Source organism: Pleurodeles waltl, chromosome 10 (genome assembly GCF_031143425.1).
Source record: "Pleurodeles waltl isolate 20211129_DDA chromosome 10, aPleWal1.hap1.20221129, whole genome shotgun sequence".
Taxonomy (NCBI): domain Eukaryota; kingdom Metazoa; phylum Chordata; class Amphibia; order Caudata; family Salamandridae; genus Pleurodeles; species Pleurodeles waltl.
The window spans coordinates 149,130,321-149,142,869 of NC_090449.1; the positions used below are offsets into that span (position 1 = coordinate 149,130,321).

At 43.2% G+C, this 12,549-nt stretch overlaps 1 protein-coding gene across 6 annotated transcripts in view; it reads left to right on the forward strand.

Annotated features, from left to right (window-relative positions):
• MPRIP (myosin phosphatase Rho interacting protein) overlaps positions 1-12,549 on the forward strand; it is a 754,399-nt gene that overhangs the window by 522,940 nt on the left and 218,910 nt on the right. For all 6 annotated transcript variants that reach the window (XM_069210054.1, XM_069210057.1, XM_069210056.1 and 3 more), the window contains one exon: positions 4,889-5,036. In XM_069210054.1, the coding sequence (XP_069066155.1) occupies positions 4,889-5,036 (148 nt within the window). The remainder of the gene's footprint in view (positions 1-4,888; positions 5,037-12,549) is intronic.

Consider the following 12,549-nt stretch of genomic DNA (forward strand, 5'->3'; position numbering starts at 1 on the left):
GTCTTCCTAGATTTCGGAGTCTGGCAGAGGGACTTTGGTTGGTTCTGTCATGCAGTTTCCATTCATGTGTTTGGGAGTGTCAGGACTTCTAAAGGAATCAGATTAAGAAACGTCTGATCAAGACTGCAGAATAATAAGTCATTAGGACTATTACTTATTAAGAGAGGCCCTACAATTCAAAATTGGATACTTAAATAGGGATGCTGCAGGATTGATAGTCTGTCCTGGTGGAGAAATATAGAAGTAAGTTGGATGTTTATGACTGTTCTAGTCAAGAAGAAATTTCTGAAATATGGTATGCAAAGGCATGAGTTTATCTTTAAGCTCTGTAATTTGTTAGAAGAAAGGTTAGAGGAGAAAAACTAAACTGCTACTTGTTTAATTGGTTAGCGAGGAGCTTGAGCTAGAGTTTTTCCTACGTAGTATACTCAAACATCAGAGCTGTTTTCCGTCATAAAATGTATTGTTAAATTTTCAGAGAGCATACTAAATCCTGTTTCAAAGCAGTTATGATTTAGTAATAATGTGATTCAGGTCTGATTATCTTACGAGATCAAGTCCTGGATTGGCCTAAGTACTTGCATTTCACAGAAACACCTGGAAAGTGGCTAGTAAGAATAAGAATTATAAATAAGGTTGCCTTTTGTATCACTGTAAACACTATAAAACTCACTTGAAAGCTATATCAGACCTCTAAGACTTCCTTTACCTGTCCACTGCAGCAAATAGTGGGTAGGTTTGACTGTGTTGTGTGCACAGTCTGGCCTGATTAAAGTATGTGAAATCCCTTTGAACTGCTAAACCAACTTGGCTTCATTGAAGTCTGTCTTGCATTGATTTCTCAATGTAGTTGTCCAAAAACTTTGAGCTCCTATTTTTATTAGTCAGTAATATGGGAAAAGCTTTTGGTGAAATGGTTTGGCTTAATCAGAATATGATACTTAAAATTATTTGTAGAGGTAGATGTATAAATTGATAAATAGTTTGCTTTTTACACAACAAAGCACGAGTATCAAAAGAAAAGCCTTTGAGAAAGTGACCTGCCACATTTTGTAACTTTAAAAAAAAGGGATCATGCAGACCATGAACAAACCTTTCTATTCACCAAACAAAAGCATTGTCTTACATCCAAGATCCAGACCTCTCCGTAGAATTGTTATTTTAAATTAGGCTTATGAGCATTTTTATAAACATTTGTATTTCTTCACTTATACAAACACACTGACATATCAAAACTCAATAGTAGCTGAGTGTTTGAGTATATGCATCCACATTCTTTGTTTACACTGAATAATTGTAAATGGAAGTAGGCCACATTTTTTTTGTTAGCCAACCACCGCCGTATGCAGGTGACCAGCCTAACTCTTCCCAAATTATTCATCTTTTTTGGGGCCTCAACAATAAAGCCCTCCATTAAGACAGATAAACTTTGCATTCTTTTTCTTCATTCACTGAGGGTGTGGAACCTCTACTACTTTTCTTCCTTTGACATTTGCACCATGTTTATAAGGTCCTCACCTCATTTGAATCCGACAAGATGTGTGTGTTCTTATTGTGGGCTACTCAGAACTTTGAAAAATAATGCAGTCTGTCCTCTACACCTTTAACCAAGCATTTTCTTTCTTCGCCATGTTCTAGATCTTTATAATTTTTCCATTCTCTTTATATTTTTCCTTTATCTTGTGACATTTAAATGTCTAGTCCCCTCTCCATTTCCCTGCTGTTGTAATTTTCGCTTTATCACTAAGTCTGTCAAGTAGAAGGTTGAGGTCAGGTGACCCCTATTTTGTGGTAGAACATCTGCTTGACTTTTTCAGATATATATATTCATCATGGTGTGGTGACTCCATGATACAGCTTGAGATAAAGAACAACCTTCTACTTTGCAGGGAGACCTGGTACCTTTATCTAGGCTTAGCATTCCACATTTTCCAGGACTTCTGATCTGCAGCCCAGGGCTTAGGCCTCCTCAATACCTGACAACATGTGTTTGGTCACATTGCAAAGTTTCAAGCATCTCTCGTTTGCTTACTCTTGAGTTTCTTAATCTTGTCATTTAGATTGCTGGTCTTTTGGCGGAATGACCATCTTGTTTAGGTTATTGAGCTTCCATTGACTGTATCCTTCCGTCTCCTACGAATCGTTTCTGTTGGAGAACCTGGCAAGCATTAATTTCAGCAGCAGCTAGCTGCTAAAATATGTGTTGCCCACTGAAGCATTCTTGAAAAAAGGCTCCCTCCACAAAAAGCAAAAATTGTAAATGTTATTCAAATATTTACTTGAAATGACATCTTGACAAGTTTTCTTTAAAAAGCAACATTTTTGGAATGCAAAACTATTGTACTTAAGAATTAATAACCTTTTTAAATTCTGTGAAATCACAAGGTCAATGCTAGATTTGAATACTTAAGGGGATGACAAAGTACTTCAATGAAGAACTTTATTATTTTCGATGGGGAAAAGCAACTTTCCAAGATGGCATTAATGTTCTTTTTATCATGGGCACTTCCTTGCTATTGAGGGTGCTCTTTTTGTTTTTTAATCACCCACTCTACAGCCAGTGTATCTCACAGAGGGCATAGCTTGGCAACCCTACTACCACCTTATGGATGAGTGCTTCAGGCAGCCATTTGCAAATCGAGGTATTATCTTCTGGTTACCTTGTTACTTCTTTTCCTTATGAATATGGAGGCCTCAGGACTTGCATACAAGTCTGACTTAACATGATTCTCTTTTTACAACTAAGGACAGCCCAATGCCAGGATAGCCTCCTCAAAGTCTAGCAAATTTGACAGAAACCGTCATAATCTCTTGAACCTTTGAGTTCACCATCTGCTGCCAGGTCATATCCTAATCCTACACAGCCACTAACAGAAACAACACACCCAGCATCCAAATAAACTAAAGAAATCAATATTTACACTATTGTTAACTAGCGTGAAGCTGCTATAGTTCTAATGTGCTTAAGCATGCATGCAGCATCGTGTTTACCTGCATGTGCACATTAAGTCCAGACCTAATGGCTTTCCTAGTGCTTGTTTTTTTTACCTGTTTAGCACCTCAGAAGTTAAGGAATTTGTCTCTTCCCCATTCCTGCCCTTTGCAGTACACGTATCTCTTTAACTGCAGGTATGAGCCCAGTACCCTATAATGCCGTACAATCAGTATATTCCTTTCTTGTGAATCCCGGGCACTTGGGCAGTATCTTCTCTTCTAAAACTTAAATTGTGCAGTGACCATGTGTTGACCTTCAAAGATGGTCATCCTTCAGGGCCCTGTCCTTTCTGTGTCTATCAGCAGGCAAGCAACCTTGCCCTTTAATGAAGTAGAGCAGTCATCTGGGCCAGCAACCAGTCTTGTGCCTAGCTTTCCAGATTTGGTTGTGCCCTGTCCCCAACTGTCTGTGTTTTAGATCACTAGATGGCTGCACCACTTGGTCAGCACAGTAGACCCAGGTTGCTGCATTCTCTTCTACTGCAGAGTTACCTCCCAGAGGAGCAATAGATATTGTTCTGCAGTTGATCACGGAAAAGCTGATGATGTTCACTCAGGAGACTGGATAATGCCTGTGCACTTTGACATTGTTTTGACTTAGTGGCATCAATAAAATATTGTGATGCTGAATTTCTCGGGGTTTAGGGAGGTGTGTGTGTGTGTGTGTTTTATTTTCCCAACTAGTTTGTTTGTTTCATCATAATTCAAATTTATAACTTCTAATTCCTTACTGCAATAAAGACCTCTGAGCATTGCCAAACCATTTAATTGTCAAAGGAGTAGTGTACCTACAATGAGTAAATCTCAGTGATCCTAACTGTAGTGACCACAAACATATGTGTACCTGCCACATAATCTTGCAGGTTGCTACAGGGTATAGTTGAGACAAAATGATCAGTAACCATAGTCCACAGATTTGCATCTGTTCAATGGCATCTGATTTCAGAATTTTCTCAGGCTCGTCCCTTTTGAATCATAGAGCACTGATATACTTTACATAATATAGTTCTATGCCTTCTGTCTGAGAGCAGAAAATCCTGTTTATTAGAAATGTTCTTTGTTCTGTAAAAAAAAAATGTACATCTTGTACAAATAAGCAGATTCTACTTGGTTTCCAAGCGGAACAAAAGTTGTGTGGGCTTTAAAAAATGTGTAAATTTTTTCTGTGGTGTAGCAGTTCAGAAGACTAAGGCTGGAATATTGTTGCTAACGTATATGCTATTTGTCTCCTTCACCCCATCCTCCTCGTTTGACTCACACTCCATCTTTCTCTCCATCCCTTTTTCTTTTCCTCCTCCTCCCCCTTTTCAAAACTCAGCGAGGGCCATAAATTACTTAATACCTCTAACCCGAAGTCAAAACTCGGTCGCAAGCATAATGACCACTGCAGTAATTTACTTTGTGATACTGTTCCCTGTTTAAAAGACACATCTGTTTGTGGTTTTGAATTTTGAAATATCCCAACTTTGGTACCTGATTAATTTTAAATTCTGGCACACCTCTGTTAAGACAAGTTTTCTTTCTCAATTGAACGTAGATGCTATTACAATATTATCGGTAGTCCTATTGTTTTTGTCGCCTAATGCAAAACACACTCAATTTACCCAAAAAATGCATGCTTCTCTATTGTCAGGCTTCGAACTCTTTAAAGGTCGAATGTTTAAAAATGATTCCATGACATACTGGGTGGCCACAAACTTTGTACGCTTTCCTTTTCATCCAGTCTTCTCATGCCTGCATCATGTGTGACATGGTCTGATTCTCCTAGCTCTCTCCATATTAAATTAGTTTACGGTCAACCTAATGCGGATTTCTATTAACAGGTAACATTTACTCTTGTCTTTCAGTAGAGAAGTGGGGGGAAAAATGAAAAGGTCCTTTTTCATGTTTGTAGGCAACATGTGAGCGAGGGTTTGCAGCCATGGAAGAGACGCATCAGAAGAAGATTGAAGATTTGCAGAGGCAGCACCAGCGGGAACTGGAAAAGCTGCGAGAGGAGAAAGAGCGTCTGCTCGATGAAGAAACTGCTGCTACCATTTCAGGTAAAGTGTGTGGGATTTATAAGACAGAACATTTTGGGGGGATTTAGGTGGTGGCATATATTGTCAGTTATGGAACATAGATTGAGAGTTAAAATATTAGGTCAGTTGCATAGCTATCTTCCAGTGGAGTGTTTCAGTTTTCCTCTTTGTATTGGGAAGTCTTCATGGATACAGTTCTCCTGCATTACTTGTAATTTTGTTATCGTTTTATGACCTACTAACATCCCCTCTTTCAGTTGCCCATACACTGGAAAGCACATTACCCTTGAAGATGTTTCATTATAGCCTGTCTGTCTATACATTCTTAATACTTCACTTCTGATGGGTAATTCGAACCACAGATTCTTCACCTTCACAATATTCCTTAGGTGTCAGACAGTATCTGGAATTTTTCACAGCAGTGCCCCTGCCGTCCTGTAGGTGGCATTATCCACCTCTTTGTAGGCCTCGTTCTGCCCCACCAAGGTCAATTCCTTTATATCTGCGCCTTTAAACACAAATCTGGAGCTATGCTCCCTTTTTGTTGTTCGACAGATTCTTTCTACTTGTTTTCTAGTGTGCAAGTGAACAAAATCCCCACTGAAGTCTACTGGGTTCAAACTGCAGTGATTTTCTGTTACGTATGTTGGTGATTTACCCGCACAAGGTAACCTCAGGTGTTCGGGTTCCAAGATGACTCTAGGTTGTGATGTGAATGTGAAATTATGCACCCGAAGGCAAACTAGGACCGCAAATCAAAGCTGTATGTCACTGAACATCAAAAGAGGTCACAGCGCTCTTGGCATCGAGGTTGATCCCCTACCAGCTCTTGTTTCTGCCCCCAAACCGATTTTATCTCCTCTTCGTACGAGATTACACTTGGACTCCACTCCAGTGAACCCAATTCCTGTACATTGTGATTCAGACAAAACACTCCCTCTACCATAAATACAAACTCAGTGGCTCCATTGTCTTTTTGGCTCAGATTCGGACCAGAGTTTGCCATCACCTGACAATGCTGATGATGGGGATGATTTACCTCTGCATTATGATGATGACGTTTTCTATATGAAGTGGCAGAAGGCCAGTGGCCTTAGTGGCCTTGATGATTCCCCTTCTACTGGGTTGATTTCACCCCATGCATCCCCAACAGAGGAAAGTGGTTCATTTGCTTTAATGATAAGTCAAGCAGCTGAGGACCTGGACCTACAGCTACCTTCTGTTGAAGTCAAGTCAAATGACCTTGCTCAGGTTTTGAACCCAATGCCAGCCTCATCTGCACCCTTACTTCCATTTGATGAACCCCTTCTGATCCCCTTGTGGGCAATTGGGCAAAGCCTTGCTCTTGTCAACTGGTGAACAGGTAGGTGGCCAGATGCCACAGACCAGCACACAGCAACCAAGAATTTTTATGCAGCATCCTACTCTTGCTACTTTGTTGGTCCAGGCTTCCAACAGAAAAGTGAATCCTAATGTACTAAAAAATATTCCCCACAACTCCTCAAGACAAGGAGTTAAAAAGGATTAAGGTTTTCAAGAAGCAAATGTTCTCTTCTGCCAGCTTGGCAGTGAGGTTGGCCCTTGCAGTCTCCAATCAATCAATCAGCAATTTGTATAACGCTGCTTATCACCATGGGGCCTCAAGGCACTGTCATGGGGTGCTGATCAGTCGAGGAGCCAGGTCTTGAGGTCCTTCTTAAACTGATTCAGCGAGAGGGTTTGCCAGAGGTGGATTGGTAGCGTGTTCCAGTTCTGCGCTGCAAGAAAGGAGGGTCTGCCTCCCACTGTGCTCTTCCTGATTCTAGGGGTGGTGGAGAGGGCAAGTTAAGAAGATTGTAGTTGTCTGTCGGGGTGTAGAACAGTTATATGCACACCCTCTGGGACATGGCCAGCTACATCTGCTGGTGATTCTTTCTGGCCTCCTTGGTTCAAAACCTTTAGGACTCATTGCATTGATCACACCCCTTGTTTGAACCATACCTATGCAACATAACACAAAATAGGCTTCTCTAACCCAGTTAGCAATTCCACCAGCAACTTGTGATAATTCATAGTCCCCCCCCTCCCCCCCAATGGTTGCTTATAATTCCTATTAATCTAATCTACTTCAAAGAAGCAGAACAAATTCATGGAATGTTTTCATTGTGCTCACAAGACTAATCCCAATAACCAACACCAAGCAATACCCCTTGGATTAACCACTAGTTTTGGAGTACCATGTTACTCCTTTTCGACGGCTTCAACACCTTGTCAGGGGTAGTAAGTGCTATATAAATCTAATTACAATGAAATGCATGTTCCTTCCCAAAGCATTTGTGATGACACAGAAGAATCTTTATTTGGTCCTGACATTCCCAATGTCCACTGACTTCGAGCCAATGCAAAGCTGCTTCTTGCATCTTCTGACTCGCAAAACTTTCTTTATCATGATTACTTCTCACATGAGTGAGACCCAGGTTATCTGGGTATAGCCGCCCTATGCCATTTTTGTCACAGACAAACTGATGTTGAAGTCCAGGGAGACCTTTTTGGCTAAATTCGTCACTCCTTTTCACGTTGGGCAATCCATAAACTCTTCCAACAGTGTTTGCTGGGCCTCACCCCTCGAAAGAGGAGAGACTCCATCAGCTGGACACCAAAACAGTCTTAAGCTTTTACATCGATGGCACCAAAGAGAATGTGTTGAACAATTAGCTGTTTGTGGGCAGTTCGCGGGCAAAGAAAAGTAAGACGATGCAGGAAATAACTTTTTCAAGCTGTATTGTCCTCGGCATTAAGATCTGCTATGCACTGGCTGAGAAGCAAGCCCCGCAAAGACAGAAGGCTCATTTCATCAGGGCCAAGGACACTACCGCTGCCTTGCCATGTTCTTAATGTCTCTCTGGCCCCCAAGTGGGCGGCAGTGCATACTTTTGGTAAGTACCACTGCCTTGATAGCCAGGTTCGACAGGAAGGGCATTTTACCCACTCGGTCTTACAGGACTTTATGGCCTAAGCCCACTTCACAGACCCTTCCCCTTTGGTGGTTCTGCTTTGGTATCTGTTCTAAAGTTTTTAAGAATCCATCAAAAGAACAAGTTACTTACCTTCAGTTCATTTCTTTCCGGTAGATTCCTCACTGCCCTCCCATCTCTCCATCCTGTGATTTGTCTCTCTTACCATTTAAAAAGGTCCCACATTCGAGATCTGCATACTGATACCTCTAATTGTTCATCAGCCCCTCGTTTGCACTGACCATTCAGTTTAATCTCTTAGCCATGCTTGCACTTGTGGACACCAGAGATGTATCTAGTGAATGGCCCTGCGTCTTTTTTTTGTGAGTGCAGCTCCTAACTCTGCAGACCTACATCTCATGTTCCTTTTCTTCTGGTTTTGCAATACCCCCATTACCAGCACTTAGTTTGGTAGAACCACCAGTGCAAATAGCGATGAGAGTGCCTCGTCCCTCGCCTTTCAGATAAAATCCATCCCATCCTCACCCTTGCCATCGCATACATGTACAGGATCCATATCTATCTCAGGAAATCCAGTGAAAAGCCCATCCTTTCCTGTACTTTTAATATGTTTTCCCAACCTTCTGTATCAAAAAGTTTTTGGATATCTAAATGTCTAAGGTGTAGTCTTCCTCCTGATTCCAGTGAGTGCCGTACCAGTGGCAGTCATCTGAGGCTATGGGTCATGAGTGCAGGGTTATAGCAAACAGGTCTGGCTGCACTAACGTTTGAAACTAAACAGCAATCTCTTAGGTAATGTTCTACTGGAAGTTTGTGTATCTGTATTCATCATGGATATAGGGTAGCATGTTCCAAACACAGATGGGTTTCTATCTGGTTTTGGGAACATTGTTTAAAGTCGTACGCATGCTGTGCTTCTTTGAAGACTTCGAGCAGTTTCTGTCAGTGTTCTCAGGAATGATTGATATAGATGCACTGGTAAACTGCTGCTAGCTGGGGCCTTTTTATTTTTACCCCTAACCTTTAGTGCTGCAATTTTTAGCGGAGATTCTAACATATTCCTTTCCTTCACAGCGATTGTAGGCAGTCCAACATTGTCCAAATAGGTGTCAGTTGCACCATGATTTGTCCATTGTGGTCCTCTGTATAAACTCATTAAATGCATTTTAAGGGTATAGGGTAGCCTCCAGTGTGACTTCAGCATTTCCTCTTTCCTCCTGAAACTTCAGGTTCTTCTTTTGGGACCTTTCAGATGATACTGTTCCTGATTTAATTCTTGTCTTATTTTTTATTTTTTTCTATCGTAAATTTACCCAAGGCATCTCAGGTGTCCTCTATCTGACACCTAGCTATAACCAATTTAGGTTTCCTGTCCACTTAGCTATAACCAATTTAGGTTTCCTGTCCAGTTGTTAATTTGTGCCTCTGGGCCTCACCCACACCTATTTTTGGGACCAGGACTCTTTCTTTCGCTCCCGCAGGCAGCGTTTGAGCTTCAAGTTGGGCCCCAGACACAAATGCATTTTGAAAAATCATTGTCTAGAGATTATTGACCACGGTGGTCTGTTTGTCTTCACAACCCGCCAATGCCCTGGAACCTCTTTGCAAGGAGTCAAGGTGACACTTGATGTCATCACATAGTCATGGGAGGAGTGTTCGCCACATCCATGCCGTACTACCTGCCTGTGTTTACTTTGATTCCGTTGCTCCTCTTTATGGTGGAAGCGTCAGCGTCCAGGATCTGTTTTAAGTCAGGAGAAGCGAGCCCGCCAAGCCCATCTGTCCCAGTCCCACATACACGCCAGCCTTCTGTAGCAGTGCTTTAGAGGTCCAGCCGAAAGTACTAGAAATTGGTTAAAAAGCAGTGACATCGCTTGTTTACACAGCTCATGCTTCTGCCTATATTTGCTTAACCTCACTGGAATGTTTAATGAGAGCTGAGAATTATGGCCATAAGCCTAATTGATTTTGCTGCAATTAATATGTCAGTGGTGTAAAAAATATGACGTTTCGCAATTCAAAAGTCTTTCTGTGATATGAGGAAGCATTTCACTTTAGTACTTCTGTCTGTATCGTTGCATTGGATGCCATTTATAGAAATGACAGTTTTTAAACATGAATTTCAAAACATACATGCTGTTTCCTGCCCTGACGAAGTTGCGATTGGTTAATAAACCAAGATGGAAATCAGTTTTCACGTGTAACTAATATGTAGTCTAGTTTGTTAATACAAATGCAACAACTTTATCGTGTATTAAAACGTCAGTGAGAGAGATTTTTGACAGCACACTTCCTAATCTGATGTAATTAAAGTCTTTTCAGATCTGATGACAAAGTATACAGCAAAGCAGTAATGTAGATACTAACTTCTCCCTCATTTATTTCACCTTTGACTCATCCAAAACCCCTCCTGCTACTATGATCTCCCTAACCCTTTCCACAGACACTTGCCTCATCCATCTCTCTTTTACTCATCCCAAGCCTCATCCTATTACTATAAACTCCCAATTAACACTTCTGGGTTCTTCCCACCTCTACCCCTCCCTTACTCCAGCCAATCCAACTAACAAACTCACATATCCGCGGCTCAAATTAACTCATAATGATACTAAAACAGTTCTCATATTTCCTTATACTAATCCACCACTAATTCCTTTTGGGTTCCGGAGTAGCGTGCTACTCGCCAAAAAGCGCTTCGATGCCTCATCAGGGGTAGTAAGCGCTATATAAAAATTATTACAATACAATAAGAACACACAATATGGTCACGCATGGAAGCTAGGGGGGGTGTGGCTTGCCGTCCACTGATGGTGGATGCTGGAGCCTAAAGCTCCTCATTGGCCCGACCTATAATCCTGAAAATTTTATTGCGCTGGGGCAGCATTAGCCCCAGAGTTTGTGGTCCTTAGTGGGATGGGCGGCGGGAGCGGGCTTCTGCTCGAACCGGGCCCAGGGGCACTTCATTGCAGAGTCGGATCAAGAACCTCCAGAGTTTGTGCCGGAGCCAATATTGGGCTTAGGCCCGAGTTGTGCTGCAAGCGCTGAACCCTTGAGCCACACAGGGCGGTGTACACCTCTGTATTTTCCTGAGAGTGCAGCCCCCCAAATCTGGCTGGAGCTTGCAGCCGCAAGTGGGCCACAGAAGACTGGAGTCGGTGAGTGGTGGACCTGTGTACAGAGCTGTGGACTGGAGGATGGTGCTGTTCTGGGAAGATTGCCCCCAGCAAGACAGGAATACAACGTTCGACCTGCCGTCTAGTAGAAGACTTTGTTTTCTGGGCCCGGCGGTGCTGGTGGCAGCTGGCAGACCAGAGGAGTCCTGTCCAGGGACCTGGACACCATGTTGGGCCAAGTTAGAGAGGTGCTGTGGCACGTGTGAGAGCGGGCCACACCACAGCCAGGATAGCGGTGTGGACCAGCCCGGTGCCACGAGCATTGCACCACAAGACTGCAGGGTGCAGCAGTTATATCCTGATTGTGATTTGAAGGCCCTGGAGCGTCTGACATCTGGCTCCTGCTCCCATTCAGTGTTTGATGCTACAGCAGATTAGGGGCAGGGGGCCTGTGACGCTGATCGGCATAGATGTGCGCTGGGGCTTGGGGCTGATGCTCCTCGTGGTTGACCCATGCTCCACGAGCAGAATGGCTTGACTTTCACCCACTTGGTAAAAGCACGTTCCTTCCTTGGCCATATTACACGGGGACTGTAGACCCTTAGGAGGCTGATTCAGTGGACGTTTTGTGGTCCGAATACAGAGCAAAGTCCTGGCTTCCCGTCTGTTCATTCACCCTGACCAGAATGGGTTTATCATGGCCCACAATACTTCCCTTAATCTTGTGCATCTACCTTTGTAGCAGGTTGGTGAATATACTGGAGGTGGTCTGCTGCCTATTGTGGGGTCTGTTGAGATCGGTGAGGAGACTTGGAGCTCCTATGTGTCTGCTGCATCATGTTGCCTGTTGCAGGGAGGAGCGGGCTTGACATCTATTGAACGGGAGTTGTCCTGGGTGGATAGGACTGGGCCTGGGGCGCCTCCACTGCAGTGAAGAGTTTGGTGCACCCAAGGGCCCACTACTGATCTACTCTGCAAGGAGCTGTCGTACCTTTTGCTTGGCCAGGCCCCGATGCTTCCCTACGATTGCCGTATCTTGGACTGTACTGCTGCAAGGGGTGCCGGGCCTACATGACTTTAAGTAAAGGACTGTGGTGCAGCTATGAGTGGCCCCTGACTATTTGTATGTGTGATTAGCCCCGCATGTCCGCTGGTCATAGGTGACTGGCTTTGTTTGTGACATCTTGGAGAGGCGATTAATGTGAGACAAGGAGTTATTAGACCGGTGGGCACCTTGGCCTCTTATCTTCCTTGTGGATGCTGCCATGGGCAAATCCAAGTCTAGGGGCAGGGACCTCTGGCAGCTCTTACAGACCAACCCCGGAACAATGACTCGCATGCTGAAAGTATTGACTCTCTGCTGCCTCCACTTCAGGCTCAGCTGGACAGGATATTGGAGGCTATTGTGGACATTAAATACACCCTCCAGCGGGAAATAGGCACTGTATCCGCAGAATTGGGGCTGTT